This window comes from Pseudorasbora parva, chromosome 3 (assembly GCF_024679245.1).
Source record: "Pseudorasbora parva isolate DD20220531a chromosome 3, ASM2467924v1, whole genome shotgun sequence".
Classification (NCBI taxonomy): Eukaryota; Metazoa; Chordata; class Actinopteri; order Cypriniformes; family Gobionidae; genus Pseudorasbora; species Pseudorasbora parva.
Window position 1 is genome coordinate 63,729,944 of NC_090174.1, and position 14,733 is coordinate 63,744,676.

The window sequence follows — 14,733 nt, forward strand, 5'->3', positions numbered from 1 at the left end:
CATGCAAAAATGTTTTTATTGAAAATTATACATTTGCATCATTCAAAACAAACACTGAACATTTGACAGAACTGATCAGCCGCCAGTGATGATATCACAAATAAACCAGAAGAGTCCACTCCGTTTAATTCACAGTGTCAACACGAGAGAAGAGCTTTGAACCGAGAGAAGAATTATTTCGAACCAAACTCAAGACATTTCATATCCTCCAGTAAATAAAGCCACGCGGAGTCGGAACGAGTGTGTGCAAAGCCATCATAGATGACAGGGAACATTTGCACAGCAATTAAAAGAAAAACTGTGATCATTTAAAAACACCAGATTCATAAAACATTCCTGAAGTTATACAGAGAGAACAAAACATTTAAATACATTTCATTTCTACTTCAGCCCAATAACGCCCATAACTAAATAAACATGATACACTGCAGGAAATCATGCAGTTCTCCAGCACACACACACACACCTACACACTCACTGGAGAAGCGGAATGACTGCTTGATGTGAGTGTGTGTGCTGGAAACAAGACGGGAACACTGAGGAGGAACATCATGTGTTTGTGATTGTGTGTGTGGTCGGTCAATTCAGATTCGCTCCCAGAGATGCAGCAACTGACTTCCTGACTGAGGCTCCAGCTCCTGTTTAACACACACACACACACACACACACACACACACACACACACACACACACACACACACACAATCTCAATTAAAACAGCCTCATAAGTAATGAAACAAGTGTTTATGTGTGAGTGTGTGAGACAGAGTGTGTGTGTGTGAAAGAGAGTGTGTGTGTGTTGGAGAGAGAGTATAAGAGAAGCCCCTTTCACGCTGCGATTCCGGCAAATACACAGATAATGTGACCCGGCATTTGTTCCCGGGCCGCTAGATTTGGTCCATTCACACTGCCAGCAAAATACCGTAATATGTGCGCTTTCACACACAACCCGTAACGGTCCCGGGTCGAGTCGACACGTGACATCCGGATGTGATGTATAACGGCGAGCGATCTCCGCTTCAGCGCGGATAGTAAGGAGCTCCGTGGTCTCGACTTGTGTCCAGTTTGCGCTCATTTCTGCTTGTTTAATTTTAGTTTCTTTTGTATCCGAACACTCTCTGCGTTTAAAACACCGACGAGCTCTTCTGGCACTGCAGGGGTGTGTTATTGAAGAAACAAGCTCTAGGAGTCGCACGATAACTACACACACGCTGCGGCATTAGTTTCGGCTTTTGTTCACACAGCGCTCGTCCCGGGTCGAATCCTGCAATATTACTAGAGCCCCGACCCGGGTTCAATTCGGTAATCAATCCCGGGACGTAGTGCTTTCACACAGAAGGCGACCCGGCAATGCTCCGGGAATATCGCGGGTCCGACGTGCAGTGTGAAAGGGGCTAGAAAGAGAAGAGAGAGAGAGTGTGTGTGTGTGTGTGTGTGTGTGAGAGTGTGTGTGTGTGTGTGTGTGTGAGTGAGTGAGTGAGTGAGTGAGTGTGAGTGTGTGTGTGTGTCACCTGTCCATCTCTGCTGATCTGGACCCTCTTGTTGTCGTTCCAGGGGTTCAGCAGCTGCTGTGTGAGCTGGAAGGCCAAACTCTCCTTCCGGACCCACTCGACCTCAAACACGCCACCCAGACCCACAGAGCCCCAGTCCAGACACCGCTCACCGCTGATGGCCGACGTCATGCGCGCGTAACCCTGACACACACACACACACACACACACACACACACACACACACACACACACACACACACACACACACACACACACACACACATCAGGTGAAAAAAAGCATCTCGAGCTAACGTCTGTTGCGGCTCCACACACTCCCCCTAAACCTACCCATCTCACACACACACACACACACACACACACACACACACACACACACACACACACACACACACACACACACACACACAACCCCTATCCCTAAACCTACCCATCACACACACACACACACACACACACACAACCCCTATCCCTAAACCAACCCATCACACACACACACACACACACACACACACCTGGAAGTGTCCGGAGCCCTGCACGCTGAAGATGAGGAAGACGGCGCTGCTGTCCTGGAAGGCTCGTGTGAGTTTGTGCTCGTTGTTGGGCGTTGTGGACCAGATGCCCCTGAGCTGAGAGAGCTCGATGTTCCTCATGTTGCTGCTCTTCATGATGAAGTATCGCACACTGGAGCGCCGTGGGGACGGAGAACTGCAGATCTATCACCAAAAACATCACCAATGATGAGTTACAGCGCGTTCTGCGCTTCATTTAGATGACAAATGGCCTGAACTCACCACATATAACCATCACACTACAAACAACGCTCTTCTTATTTAGTCCTTTGGTCTTGTTTTCAGTCTAAACATCTAACAATTCTTACATCAAGATCCATTTACCAGACAAGGAAAATGAAAATTTTGCTTGTTTTCTTAAAAATAAAATCAAAATTAGTGTTGGCTTAAGGGAGCTGTATGTAAGAAATGTATTTCAATGTATCATAAAATGGCCCTGATATGTCTCTAGACATTAATAAATCATGTTAACATCAAACTCTTCTATCACTGACGACAGTCGTCCGGCCAGGATATCGTCATTAAAAAGTTGTTGCCGCCCTCAACTGATGTTGATGATGTCATGTTGTGTTTTGGCCTGAAGCTCCGCCCTCCACCGATCGACCAATCAGGAGTCAGTAGTGTTTGGGGTTGCCAGATGTGCTCTAGTTACCACAGCAGTAGATCTACAAACGTTCTGCTGATCCTGCAGCCAATCTGGCAACCTCGAGTCAGGGGGAGGGGGAGGGGGAGACACCGCTCTACAGGCATTTAAAGTGGTTGCAGGACCAGTTTAGGCCACAATCTTACACACACTTTCGGAAACAAGAAACAAGATTATTTTTCTCACCCCATTGGCAGATCATTTTGCCTGTTTTAAGCAAAAACTCTTCAAGAAAACAAGCAAAAATATCATAACATTTTACTTATATAGTAAATGCATCTTGATTTAAGAATTTATAAATATTTAGACTAGAAACAAGACAAAAATGCTAAATCAGTTCAACCTGCACTGCAAAAAATGCTTTTCTTACTTAGTATTTTTGTCTTGTTTCTAGTCAAAATATCAAAAAATTCTTACATTAAGAAACATTTACAAGACAAGTACAAATTATTGTCTTGTTTTGGGAAAAAAAACTCAAAATTAAGAGAGTTTTTGCTTAGAATAAGATAAATAATCTGCCAATGAGCAATCACCAAGAGCAATGCAAAGCGTGGGATGCAGTGGAGTAAAGCAGCCGCCACTGGACTCTAGAGCAGTGAGACGTGTTCTCTGAGCGACCAATCACGCTTCAGTCTGACAATCCCATGGACGAGTCTGGGTTTGGCCGTCGCCAGGAGAACGGGACTCGCCTGACTGCATTGTGCCAAGTGTAAAGTTTGGTGGAGGGGGGATTATGGGGTGGGGTTGTTTTTCAGGGGTTGGCCCCTTAGTTCCAGTGAAAGGAACTCTTAATGCTTCACCAAGACATTTTGGACAATTTCACGCTCCTGCCTTTGTGGGATCAGTTTGTGGACGGCCCCGTCCTGTCCCAGCATGACTGCGCTCCAGTGCACAAAGCGTCGCTCCATAAAGACATGGATGAGCAGTTTGGTGTGGAGGAACTGGACTGGCCTGCACAGAGTCCTGAGCTCAACCCGATAGAACAGCTTTGGGATGAATTAGAGCGGAGACTGAGAGCCAGGCCTTCTCGACCAACATCAGTGCCTGACCTCACAAATGAGCTTCTAGAAGAATGGGCAAAAATCCCCATAAACACACTCCTAAACCTTGAGGAAAGCCTTCCCAGAAGAGCTGGAGCTGTTAGAGAGGGTGGGCCGACTCCAGATTAAACCCCACGGGTTAACAATGGGATGGCATTAAAGCTCAAAACTTTTGAGTTGGGTATAAAAGGAGGTCGGAGCCAGCTGCAAATGGGTGGGTCAGCAGCAAGTGGGTGGAGCTTTAGCCGCAAGTGGGCTGTACAAACTTCCAGAGGATTTTGATTGGTTTATTGAGTAGCCTGTGTATATAGCTATTGGTTGGTGGCGGTAAGGTAAGTTTTGTTGCGATCCATCATAAAACAAAGAAAGAAGAAAACACTTTCACGTGTTCATCATCGTTAAATTGAAGGGGTAAGTTTGTTGTTAATTTTTTTAGTTTAGTAAAAATGCATTATAAGTTGTGAGAAAGTACATATAATGGTGTTTGTACACCGTTTTTAGTCTTTAAAAAGAATAAGGGTAAAGTGTATCCAAATTATTTCTGTAGTTTTTTTAGTAGCACACACAAATTACAAAATCTGTAACATCCATTTCTACAATTTGCTCTCGATCATGGATCATTTGATTTTGAGTGTTTATGGATTAAGCAGTGTAATGGTTGTAATTTTGTATTTAATTCAATTTTTTGTATTGACTAGTCTTTACTGTAATTTGTGATCAATTTAATGCATCCTTGTATTCAATTAACTTTGATATTGTACTGCTAATAATTAATTAATTAATTAATTAAAAAGTAATGGATAATTGTATTTTTTTTTTATTCTAATCTAATTTCAGAAGAAGAATGCTCTGCACTTCTCCCTGAAACCTGTGGCAATACAAAAATACACTATGCTGGGTTCCTAATTATGTAGGCTAACTATAATATTGCTCAGGTAATTTTAAATTACTTAATTTTTACTAGATAAAATTAGCAAGTTATGCATAATCAATTTTAATAATGATTTCAAATGTGTATAATATAACAACTTGAATCCACTTTTTCTTTAAGGATGGGGTGTTAAGAGATGATGACCCTCCATCATGCTTCATCTTCAAGTAGTTGAATAATGTTATATAATGTGCTTTTTTAACGGCCTTTGCTAACTGTTGCTATCTTTTCAGTTATCAGGAGCGTTGCTTAAGAACATATTGCTTGAATTTGTTCTTGAAGAAGGAGATGCTGCCTACAAGCCCAGCATTGGGTTGCTCTATAGGTTCAGGGACATAATTGGGGGATAAAAACTGAAAAATCAGGCACACTTCTTAAGGCTAGAAATGAAATATAGACATTAAAAAATAAAACCCATAACAAGAACAACACTGATAAAGTTAAATGTTATGTTACTTTTTAAAAAAAATATTTTTAAAATATTTTTCCCTCTGGTGTTGCATGTTGGAAAAATACATCTTCACACTACAAACAGCTCTTATGGAAAATGTACACCATCACTTGTTTGGAGTGCCAGTTTGAGTACAAATGCTGAACACTTGGTACATTTTGTGTAAATTGGTGATGAATAAACTAGTTGTTAGTCTAGGTGTGGCATTTAAAAGGAATACAAAAAAATATAAAATAATACAATTAATGAGGGACTTGTACATTATTTTATTCATTAAAAAATAATTTATCCACCCTGAGATTTCAATTTAATGTGTATCTTCAGAAGAACATTAGTCTGCTATTTAAAAAAAAAATGCAGTTAAGATGAATGGTAACAACAACAAAAGTTTACATTAGCCAACTGTTTTTCATGCATTTACACACTCACTTCGCTGAGTGCAATTGCATCTCATTGTGATATTGTAGATTGTGTAGCTAATATTGAGAAATAGGCTTGAGTAAGGCCTACATTACAGCCTTAAAATTAAAACAGCATCACTTTAAGTATGGCAAAAGGTGTAAGTGACTTCATCGTTTACATTGAGTATCGCCTACTGTCCAGTACCACTCAATGTAAACGATGAAGTCACGTCGAAAGCCAGTCTGGACACACCATAATAACAAAGACGTAAGAAATTAAACCATCATATAGAACCTGATATTTAATGGTCTCATTTCATTACTGTCGCTACTTCCTGCCTCTCTCATTCACCGCGGTCCTCGGCCTCAAACGCTTGGGGATTTCTCATAGACTGAAAAGGATTTCCACACACGTTTGTGAAATCCCTCCTAGTCGCGGCATAAGCCCCTCCCACTTGCACATTTGTCAAAATCCCTCCTACTTGTGGCATAAGCTCCACCCACTTGCTGCGTAAGCTCCTCCCACCTGCAGGTCTCCGGGCTGCAGCGATACATACATGAAACTTTTTGCAATATAGTGTATAAGAAGCGGTGCGTACACTCATTATTACACACACATGCCAAATATTAAAAATAAAAGGATTCCTCACTGGAGAAGCATCAGTCTCTCCTCATATAATTAGTGTATCCGCTCATGGCTCGAGCACAATTGGCTTTTAAAGCAGCACTAGGTAACTTTTCAGCCTTCATAATATATTTTTTAAGACTCTTGTGATGATAAATCGACTTACAATAGGTTGAATGACACGTCTGCCATAGCCTGATGGGGTCTGTATCGTTTTTAATCGTACTTTTAAACCTCGGGTTTCGGGTAGTAACCCGAGAAAAAGAAAAGAACTACAAAATTCGACTGCTTTACGGCATATACGTCACTTCCACCAACACACACACTTCCTCACATTCGGACGTGCGAGCCCAACTGTGTTCGTCGGATAATATAGTCATGTCCGAAGCAGCAGAGACAAATAAGAAAGAAAAGGTTTTGTTGGAGGAAAGCAATAAGAGGAAACGAAAGAGTGATTAAAGGCAGGACGAGGATCAACATGTGACCAGCGTTTGCTCGTCGGCGTGAGCTGAAGGAGGCGTGCCCGACCGATGCTGTCCTGCTCGTTACGGTGAGCTACCACTCAAACATTGAACTGAAGAATCATATAGATTCTGTAAAACGGTAACCAATAGACTACTATAATGACGCTGGCTTGTAAACGTGAGCATCGCGATTATTTGGCGTTTGAAAAAAATAAAACCCATAAAATTATATTCATATGACATGCTGAAACATATGCCACTGACTGTAACGTTACCTGGGATGAAGACATTTCACACGCGCCGCCAGAAGAACTGTTCAGGGGAACTGTTAGTGCTGCACCGACCCGCGGGACGCTTTTATGAAGTTATTTGGCCCGCCCCGCACCACTGGATATATTTTTACAACCCGCCGCGCACCCGCGACCATTAAATAGACATACGGGGTCCGCGGGTTATGAGACGAACCGCGCATCACTAGCTCAGGGCTATCAGGGCTGTCATGTCAACAAATGCACGCGCGATGGCGTCCCCTGATGGAGGAGGACAGAGTTTACGACAGTAGTTGAGGACATTATTTTTTCCAAACAGTAGGGGGACCCCGAGAGCAAAAGTTGCCCAGTGCTGCTTTAAAGGGAAAGGGAGATAAGGCTCTGATTGGTTTATTGCTCATTAAAAACATCAAAACACACCCATGACTCATTAAGAGACGAGGGACGACCCTTTTAGACCATGAGCCGACCGTTTGTCCAGTCGTTAAACTAGCAAAAGTTAAGAAGTAGACTTCAGACCGTTAAAATAGGGGCCTGTAATGTTTAGATATGCAAATGAGGTGCTAATTAAATATGCAACATCACACACTTTTCCAGAGGAGGGGGACGAGGGACCGTCGGGGCTCCTGAAGGGGACGAGCTCCTCTCTGTTATTCTTCATTTGAGACGCCAGTCGAGGTCTGCGCAAAACACACACACACACACACACACACACACACACACACACACACACACACACACACACACACACACACACACACACACACACACACACACACACACACACACACACACACACACACACACACACTGATCAGATCAGACCAGCACTAACACACAGGGATGAAACAGGTGAGGGGTAAAAAAAAAAAATGATAGAGAAAACATTCTCATGCTCAAGATTTTCATGCTCATTTCTAGACACTATTAAGTATCTTTGCATCTGCCTGAAAACTAATTCTAACAGGTAAAAGTTTTTTTGTGTTTTGTGCGGGGCAAAAACAACCCTTTATTACTCTCAAAATTGAATTAGTTTTATTAACACTAAAAAGTGAAGATCCCTCTGGTTACAACTGCATCAATATGAGACACTTTGTACACTTTTGTATGGATTTACACATTTAAATCAGAATTGTCGAATCTTTCTATGGGCCACTGATAGTCGAAACATCTGTGTGTGTGTGTGTGTGTGTGTGTGTGTGTGTGTGTTTGTGAATGGGTTGGGAGGGGTACGACACTAGTCAGCAGGAGGGTAAAACTATTTTAATTTCCCTTTACACACTGCACACAGCAACAACTTTAATAAAGCAACCAAAACTGCCTGCCAGTGTGTGTACACTTATTAAATGGGCTTGTATTTTAAAGGCGCAGTGATCAGCTCAGCGCCGCGTCTTTAAAATATTGAGCACCCCATATTATCAAAATGGTATGATCCTCATTTCATAACACCTGCGAAGATTCGACTGTGACATCGGTGGTCGAATCCGGCTCCTATTCTAAAAACATCTAAAAACTATTCAGGGTCACCCCTAGCGCTAAAACACACACACACACACGTTTGTTTTTGTGACATATGAGGACTCTCCATAGGCGTAATGGTTTTTATACTGTACAAACCGTATTTACTATCCCCTTACACTGCCCCTAAACCTACCCATCACACACACACACAACTATTGGGACAGTGACTGACACACACACACACACACACACACACACACACACACACACACACACACACACACACACACACACACACACACACACACACACACACACACACACACACACACACACACACACACACACACACACACACCTGTCTGGGCTGGGAGGCTCATCCGGTTGTTCTGGGTCCCTGCGGCCGAAGCTCCTGCAGGTCGTCTGTGGGGTTTCGTCAGAGTTCATAGGTCGCGGTCTCTGTCCGATGCCGGTTGGCTGCTGGAGTCCGGAGGCCTGTTCTTCAGCCGACAGCACCGACAGCAGTGTGCGGATCGTGGCCTCGTCCAGCTGAGAGGAGGCTTTAGAGGGAGAGCGGATGCGGCGCAGGAACAGAGACTGCCATCGCTGCCGGAGGCCGAACACCAGCTCCGCCATCTGCACACACACACACACACGTTGTGAAATGTGAGGACATTCCATAGGCGTAATGGTTTTTATACTGTACAAACCGTATTTTCTATCCCCTTACACTGCCCCTAAACCTACCCATCACACACACACACACACACACACACACACACACACAGGTTTGTTTCACTATATAAGTGAGGACATTACATAGACTTCCATTGATTTTATATCAGGTCAATGACATTTTCTATCCCCTAACCCAACCCCTATCCCTAATCCTACCTATCACAGAAACATCTGCAGAACAACAGATTTAAATAAAAACTTGATTTATAAGCCTTTTAAACTAGTGATTATTGATCAAAGTCAGTGCGAGTCGAGTGAAGAATGACGAACCTCTCGGTCCAGTTTGAAGTTGAGCCATTCGTCGATGCTGATGGTAGCCAAACGAGCATTGGACCGGTCCTCCATCTCACTGTCACTGCTGTCATTCAGACCATCAGCGCCTGAAACACACACACACACACACACACACACACACACACACACACACACACAGAGTGTATAACCTCAGAGTTTGACTACACACACACACAGTGGCTTCTCACACTGCAATAATGCTCTTCTTATTTAGTATTTTTTTCTTGTTTTCAGTCCAAATATCTAACAATTCTTAAATCAAGATGCATTTACTAGATCAGTAAAACGACATGAGATATTTTTCCTTCTTTTCTGGAGAGAAAAAATATCTAAATGAAGAGAGTTTTTGCTTAAAACAGGCAAAATGATCTGCCAATGGGGGGAGAAAAATAATCTTATTTCTGTTTAGGATGGAATCAAGATTTCAATCAGAAATAAGGTTATTTTTCTCCCCCCATTGGCAGATCATTTTGCCTGTTTTAAGCAAAAACTCACTTCATTTAGATTTTATTTTTAAGAAAACACAGAAAAATATCTCATGTCGTTTTACTGATCTAGTAAATGAATCTCGATTTAACAATTGTTAGATATTTGGACTGAAAACAAGAGAAAAATGCTAAATAAGAAGAGCATTTCTGCAGTCCAGAGACTGATGTAGTTCTGGTCACCTCCTCTGTGTTCCTGTAGGGCGGAGCTCGGGAGTTTAGCACATCCTCCAAATATGGCCACGGTCAGGGGCGTGACCACAGAGCAGCACCGGATGCTGGCGATCCTGTGCGCGCGCGTCATCTCGTCATAAATCAGCCAATCAGAGGGCAGGGACTCCACCGCAGCTGTCTGACCATTGGCTGGAGGGATCTGTGTGCAGAAGAAAGGCATTAGGAAGTTACCTATGGAGATTATATTAAAAACACCAGAAACTATACACACTGATCAGGCAATATAACATTATAACCGATTAGGCAGCATTGATGCGTTAGAAGAAATGGGCAAGCGTAAGGATTTGAGCGAGTTTGGCCAGATTGTGACGGCTAGACGACTGGGTCAGAGCATCTCCAAAACTGCAGCTCTTGTGGGCTGTTCCCGGTCTGCAGTGGTCAGTATCTATCAAAAGTGCTCCAAGGAAGGACCAGTGGAGAACCGGCCACAGGGTCATGGGCGGCCAAGGCTCATTGATGACCGTGGGGAGCGAAGGCTGGCCCGTGGGGTCCGATCAAACAGACCAGCTACTGGAGCTCAAACTGCTCCAGAAGTTAATGCTGGTTCTGATAGAAAGCTGTCAGAATACACAGAGCAGCTCAGTTTGAGGCGTATGGGGCGGCATAGGGTGACCTCTGACCCCTGACCCCGCCGAAAGCACCAACAGTGGCACGTGAGCATCAGAACTGGACCACGGAGCGATGGAAGAAGGTGGCCTGGTCTGAGGAATCACGTGTTCTTTTACATCACGTGGATGGCCGGGTGTGTGTGTGTGTGTGTGTGGCTTACCTGGGGAACACATGGCCCCAGGATGCACTATGGGAAGAAGGCGAGCCGGCGGAGGCAGTGTGATGCTTTGGCCAATGTTCTGCTGGGAAACCTTGGGTCCTCCATCCATGTGGATGTTACTTTAACACGCTCCACCTACCTAAGCATTGCTGAGACCATGTTCAGCCTTTGATGGAAACGGTATTCTGGTGGCTGTGGCTCTTCCAGCAGATAATGCTCCTGACACAAAGCACAAATGCCGAACAAGTCTGATCCACCTCGCAACTTACAGGACTTAAAGGATCTGTTGCTAACATCTTGGTGCCTCAACGGGTCAGAGGGAACAACACAATATTAGAAGATTTTATGCCTGATCTGTGTGTGTATATAGTTTATAGTGCAGAAAAGGGCTGGTTCTGACCTTCTTGTACTGTGGCTGGCTCAGGACGGATGTTGGGTGGAAGCGGACCTTCTTCTCTTTGGAGCCCATGAGGGTCAGGCTGTCCCGCTCCACATGGATCAGGTTGGGATACATCCCAGCAACCAGCGCCGCCTTGACAACGGCCCAGTTTTCCGAGTTCTGATTGACATCCCGGATGTCACCGCCGCCCCTCGCTCGCACGAAACCTGCAGCGACAAACATTTGGGTTTACGCCAAGCATTCGAATGGACCATAAAAATATTTTTCACAGAATTTCTGAAAGACACTAAAGGTTTAGTTCAGCCAAAAATAAAACTTCTGTCATTAACTCCTCCCCCTAATGTCGTTCCACACCCGTAAGACCTCCGTTCATCTTCACACACAGTTTACGGGTGCGTTCACACTTGTCATGTTTGGTTCGATTAAAATGAACCCTGGTGCGATTGCTCGTTTAATGCGGTTCATTTGAACACATGTCAACGCTGCCATCTGAACCCTGGTGCGCACCAAACAAGCCAAAACACGGGTCTCGGTCCGCTTCCAGACGGACTCTGGTGCGGTTCGATTGATATATGAACGCCACGCGGACCAAAGACATGTAAACGGACCAAAAACAGGATGTGATGTCACAAGATGAGACGCATAGTCAGCTGATTTGACGACGCGGAAAGATCGGTGTCTCCAGAATGAGTAACGTTAACATTAGAGGACAAACGTGGAGCAACGAGGAAGAGCCTCATCAATATTTGGTCTGACGAGCATGTTTCGAAAATGCTAGAAAAACGCACAAAAAGCAAACCTGGCTCTTCTCATCAGAGCACCGGTGCTGCCCATTAGTCGGCACAGACGACAGAACGGCCGTCTCTTTTCTGCACAACAGAGGAAATCCTGCTGCTGTTTTGAACACTTTATGAGCTCTTCATGAGTTCTCAGCGGGTAAATAATGCCATATTCACGCATAAAATGATGGCGTTTAATCAGCACACAGCGTTGTTCTGAATGTTCTGTAAGCAGCTCCCACGTCATATAAGCCGACCAATCAGGTTGTGAGCGTCTCCCTGTGCCTTTGGATCGGTAACTTTAGGTCCACTGTTAAAAATGCCAGTGTGAACGCTGAGCGGACCAGGACTATATGTTTTGTTTTAGTTTTTTTGGTCCGGACCAAACAAACCGAACTAACCGAACTACAAGTGTGAACGCACCCTTAGATATTTTATATTTAGTCCGAGAGCGTATGCAAGTGTATGCACACTATACTGTCCATGTCCAGAAAGGGAATAAAAACATCATCACAGTAGTCCATATGAGACATCAGTGGGTTAATTAGAGTCTCTTGAAGCATCCAAAATACATTTGGGTCCAAAAATAACAAAAACTACGACTTTATTCAGCATTGGCTTCTCTTCCGCGTTTGTGTTCAATCCTCAAATAAAGATTCAAACGGTTATGAATCAACGAATCGATTCATGATTCGGATCGAACTAACCCTTTAATTGAGGCACAGTATAAAATAAATGTTATAAATTATGCAAAATGTCATTATTATTAGAGGTTAATTAAAGCATTAAAAGAAAACTGAATTTCGGGGGGAAAATTAAGCCAATTTAGCATTAGTTTTTTTCCTTTTCAGTGTTTGCATTAAAACTAATCAAGTCTAATTAATTTGGGAAAAAATAAAACAGAATAATATAAATATTAATTAGACATGCTTTTTGATTCATATTAAAAGTTAATTAAACCATTAAAACAGAATCCAGAAAAAATTAAATGGAAACATAAAAATAAACGCATTTGAATGGACCATAAAAAAATTATTTTAGTTGAACTTTTAAAAAAAGTTATTAAATTGTAGATGTTTCATGATTTCAATTAATTAAACATGCTTTTTGAGTACTCAAATATAATGCAAATAATGATAATATGGAATTATTAATCAATATTGAATTTTGTGTTTTTTTGTTAAGAAATGAACTGTATTTTATAAGAGCCTAAGGCTGCTTTCACATCTGTAGTTCGGTTCGTTTGGTCCGAACCAAGGGCAAACAATTATACACTGTTGTATTTTTCAGCTTTTTTGGTTCCTTTTCACACCACACTGATTGCTTTGGTTTGAACCAGTTGAAACGAATCAAAATGCAGGCACGTCACAACATCCACATCACTCATTGGCCGTGGCGTATTTCCTAAACTGCTTTTCGATTGGTCAGAATTTACGTGTGGGAAAATTCCAGGAGAAGAGGCAAAGCCAGCAAACTACACACCTATGGAGAGACGACTGCGCGCTGGTTTCGTCCCTGGCCATAATCTACTACACGGTGTGTATTTACCACAGTATGCAAACAATACGTTTCTATAATGAAGCGCGGATGCGACTTGAAAACACCGCTCTAATGCACTGCAGACGGCGAGCGCGTGTCGCTCGTCACTTCAAGCGGAGGCGTGCATTAATTATTCTCTGACATGCTCATCTTCCGAAAATATTGCCAACGATCTATCAGGTAATGCCATGCACATAATGGCAACCTCACGCCATCTCTCCTGAAGCTGATACGGAAGTAATTTAAACTGCAATTCCTCGACTGGCCACTAGAGCGGCTCCAGAATCTCATTGAGCCTCATGTCAAAATGCCCAACTTTACAGCAGAAAAACACGTTTACAGTCTGGGACAAATTGTGGTTTTGGTCTATACGGCTAATTTTGCCCTTCATGACGACGGTGAGTGGGTGAATTTTTTTATTACTCATTCATTTAAATTGTATGAAGCCTTAAAGTGCTGCATATTAAGGGCGTGGTTACTTTGAGTGACAGGTGGATTGCTGTTTGTCTGCTGTCTGTTAGTCGTCACCTAAGCTCCGCCCACATCCCGCCTCTTTGCCCATTTTCTGTTATCCGGGGGTGACTCGCTCACAAGATGGCGACGGCTCGTCTCTACTTTAAGCTTCAGTACGGCTCTTCAGAATCCTACGGGTGACGCCACGGACACTACGGGCCTATGAACTCGGGGAATCGTGGAAAAACAGGCCGGTGTGAACATTGACCTGTAGCTCGTAGCTGTCCCAAAAGCTGCGTCCGCATCCCGACGATGATCTCCATGGTGGCCTGAGAGAGGAAGTTTTTCTCGCAGAAGGCTCTTTCCCAGCCGTCGCTGCGAGCTTTCTGCCACGCCTGCGGAGATATAACACACATCCTCACATCAGGAGAAGAGGAGCCACTGAGGGGAGTGTGTGCTTAAAACCGGACCAACAGCTCAAGCACTACAACTTCACAAACAAAACCAAAAATATGCAAATAAAACTAATTCAAAATATGAATAAAAATTTAACAGAATCACAATGATACTAAAATAATTTTATAGAGATTAAAAAACTACTAATAAAAAAAATGACAAAATCATTAAAAACCAAAAATGTAAAAAATAAAAATATTATTAAAAACTATAATAGT

General features: G+C 43.2%; 1 protein-coding gene across 1 annotated transcript in view; it reads right to left on the minus strand.

The window, feature by feature from the left end:
- ythdc2 (YTH domain containing 2) overlaps window positions 1-14,733 on the minus strand; it is a 58,265-nt gene continuing 43,532 nt past the window's right edge. Inside the window, exons 22-30 of the mRNA XM_067439792.1 lie at window positions 14,328-14,454; window positions 11,289-11,494; window positions 10,069-10,258; window positions 9,377-9,486; window positions 8,727-9,004; window positions 7,497-7,587; window positions 2,027-2,227; window positions 1,512-1,694; window positions 1-638 (exon numbers count right to left, since the gene is read on the minus strand). Of these exons, the coding sequence (XP_067295893.1) occupies window positions 585-638; window positions 1,512-1,694; window positions 2,027-2,227; window positions 7,497-7,587; window positions 8,727-9,004; window positions 9,377-9,486; window positions 10,069-10,258; window positions 11,289-11,494; window positions 14,328-14,454 (1,440 nt within the window). The 3' untranslated portion in view covers window positions 1-584. The remainder of the gene's footprint in view (window positions 639-1,511; window positions 1,695-2,026; window positions 2,228-7,496; window positions 7,588-8,726; window positions 9,005-9,376; window positions 9,487-10,068; window positions 10,259-11,288; window positions 11,495-14,327; window positions 14,455-14,733) is intronic.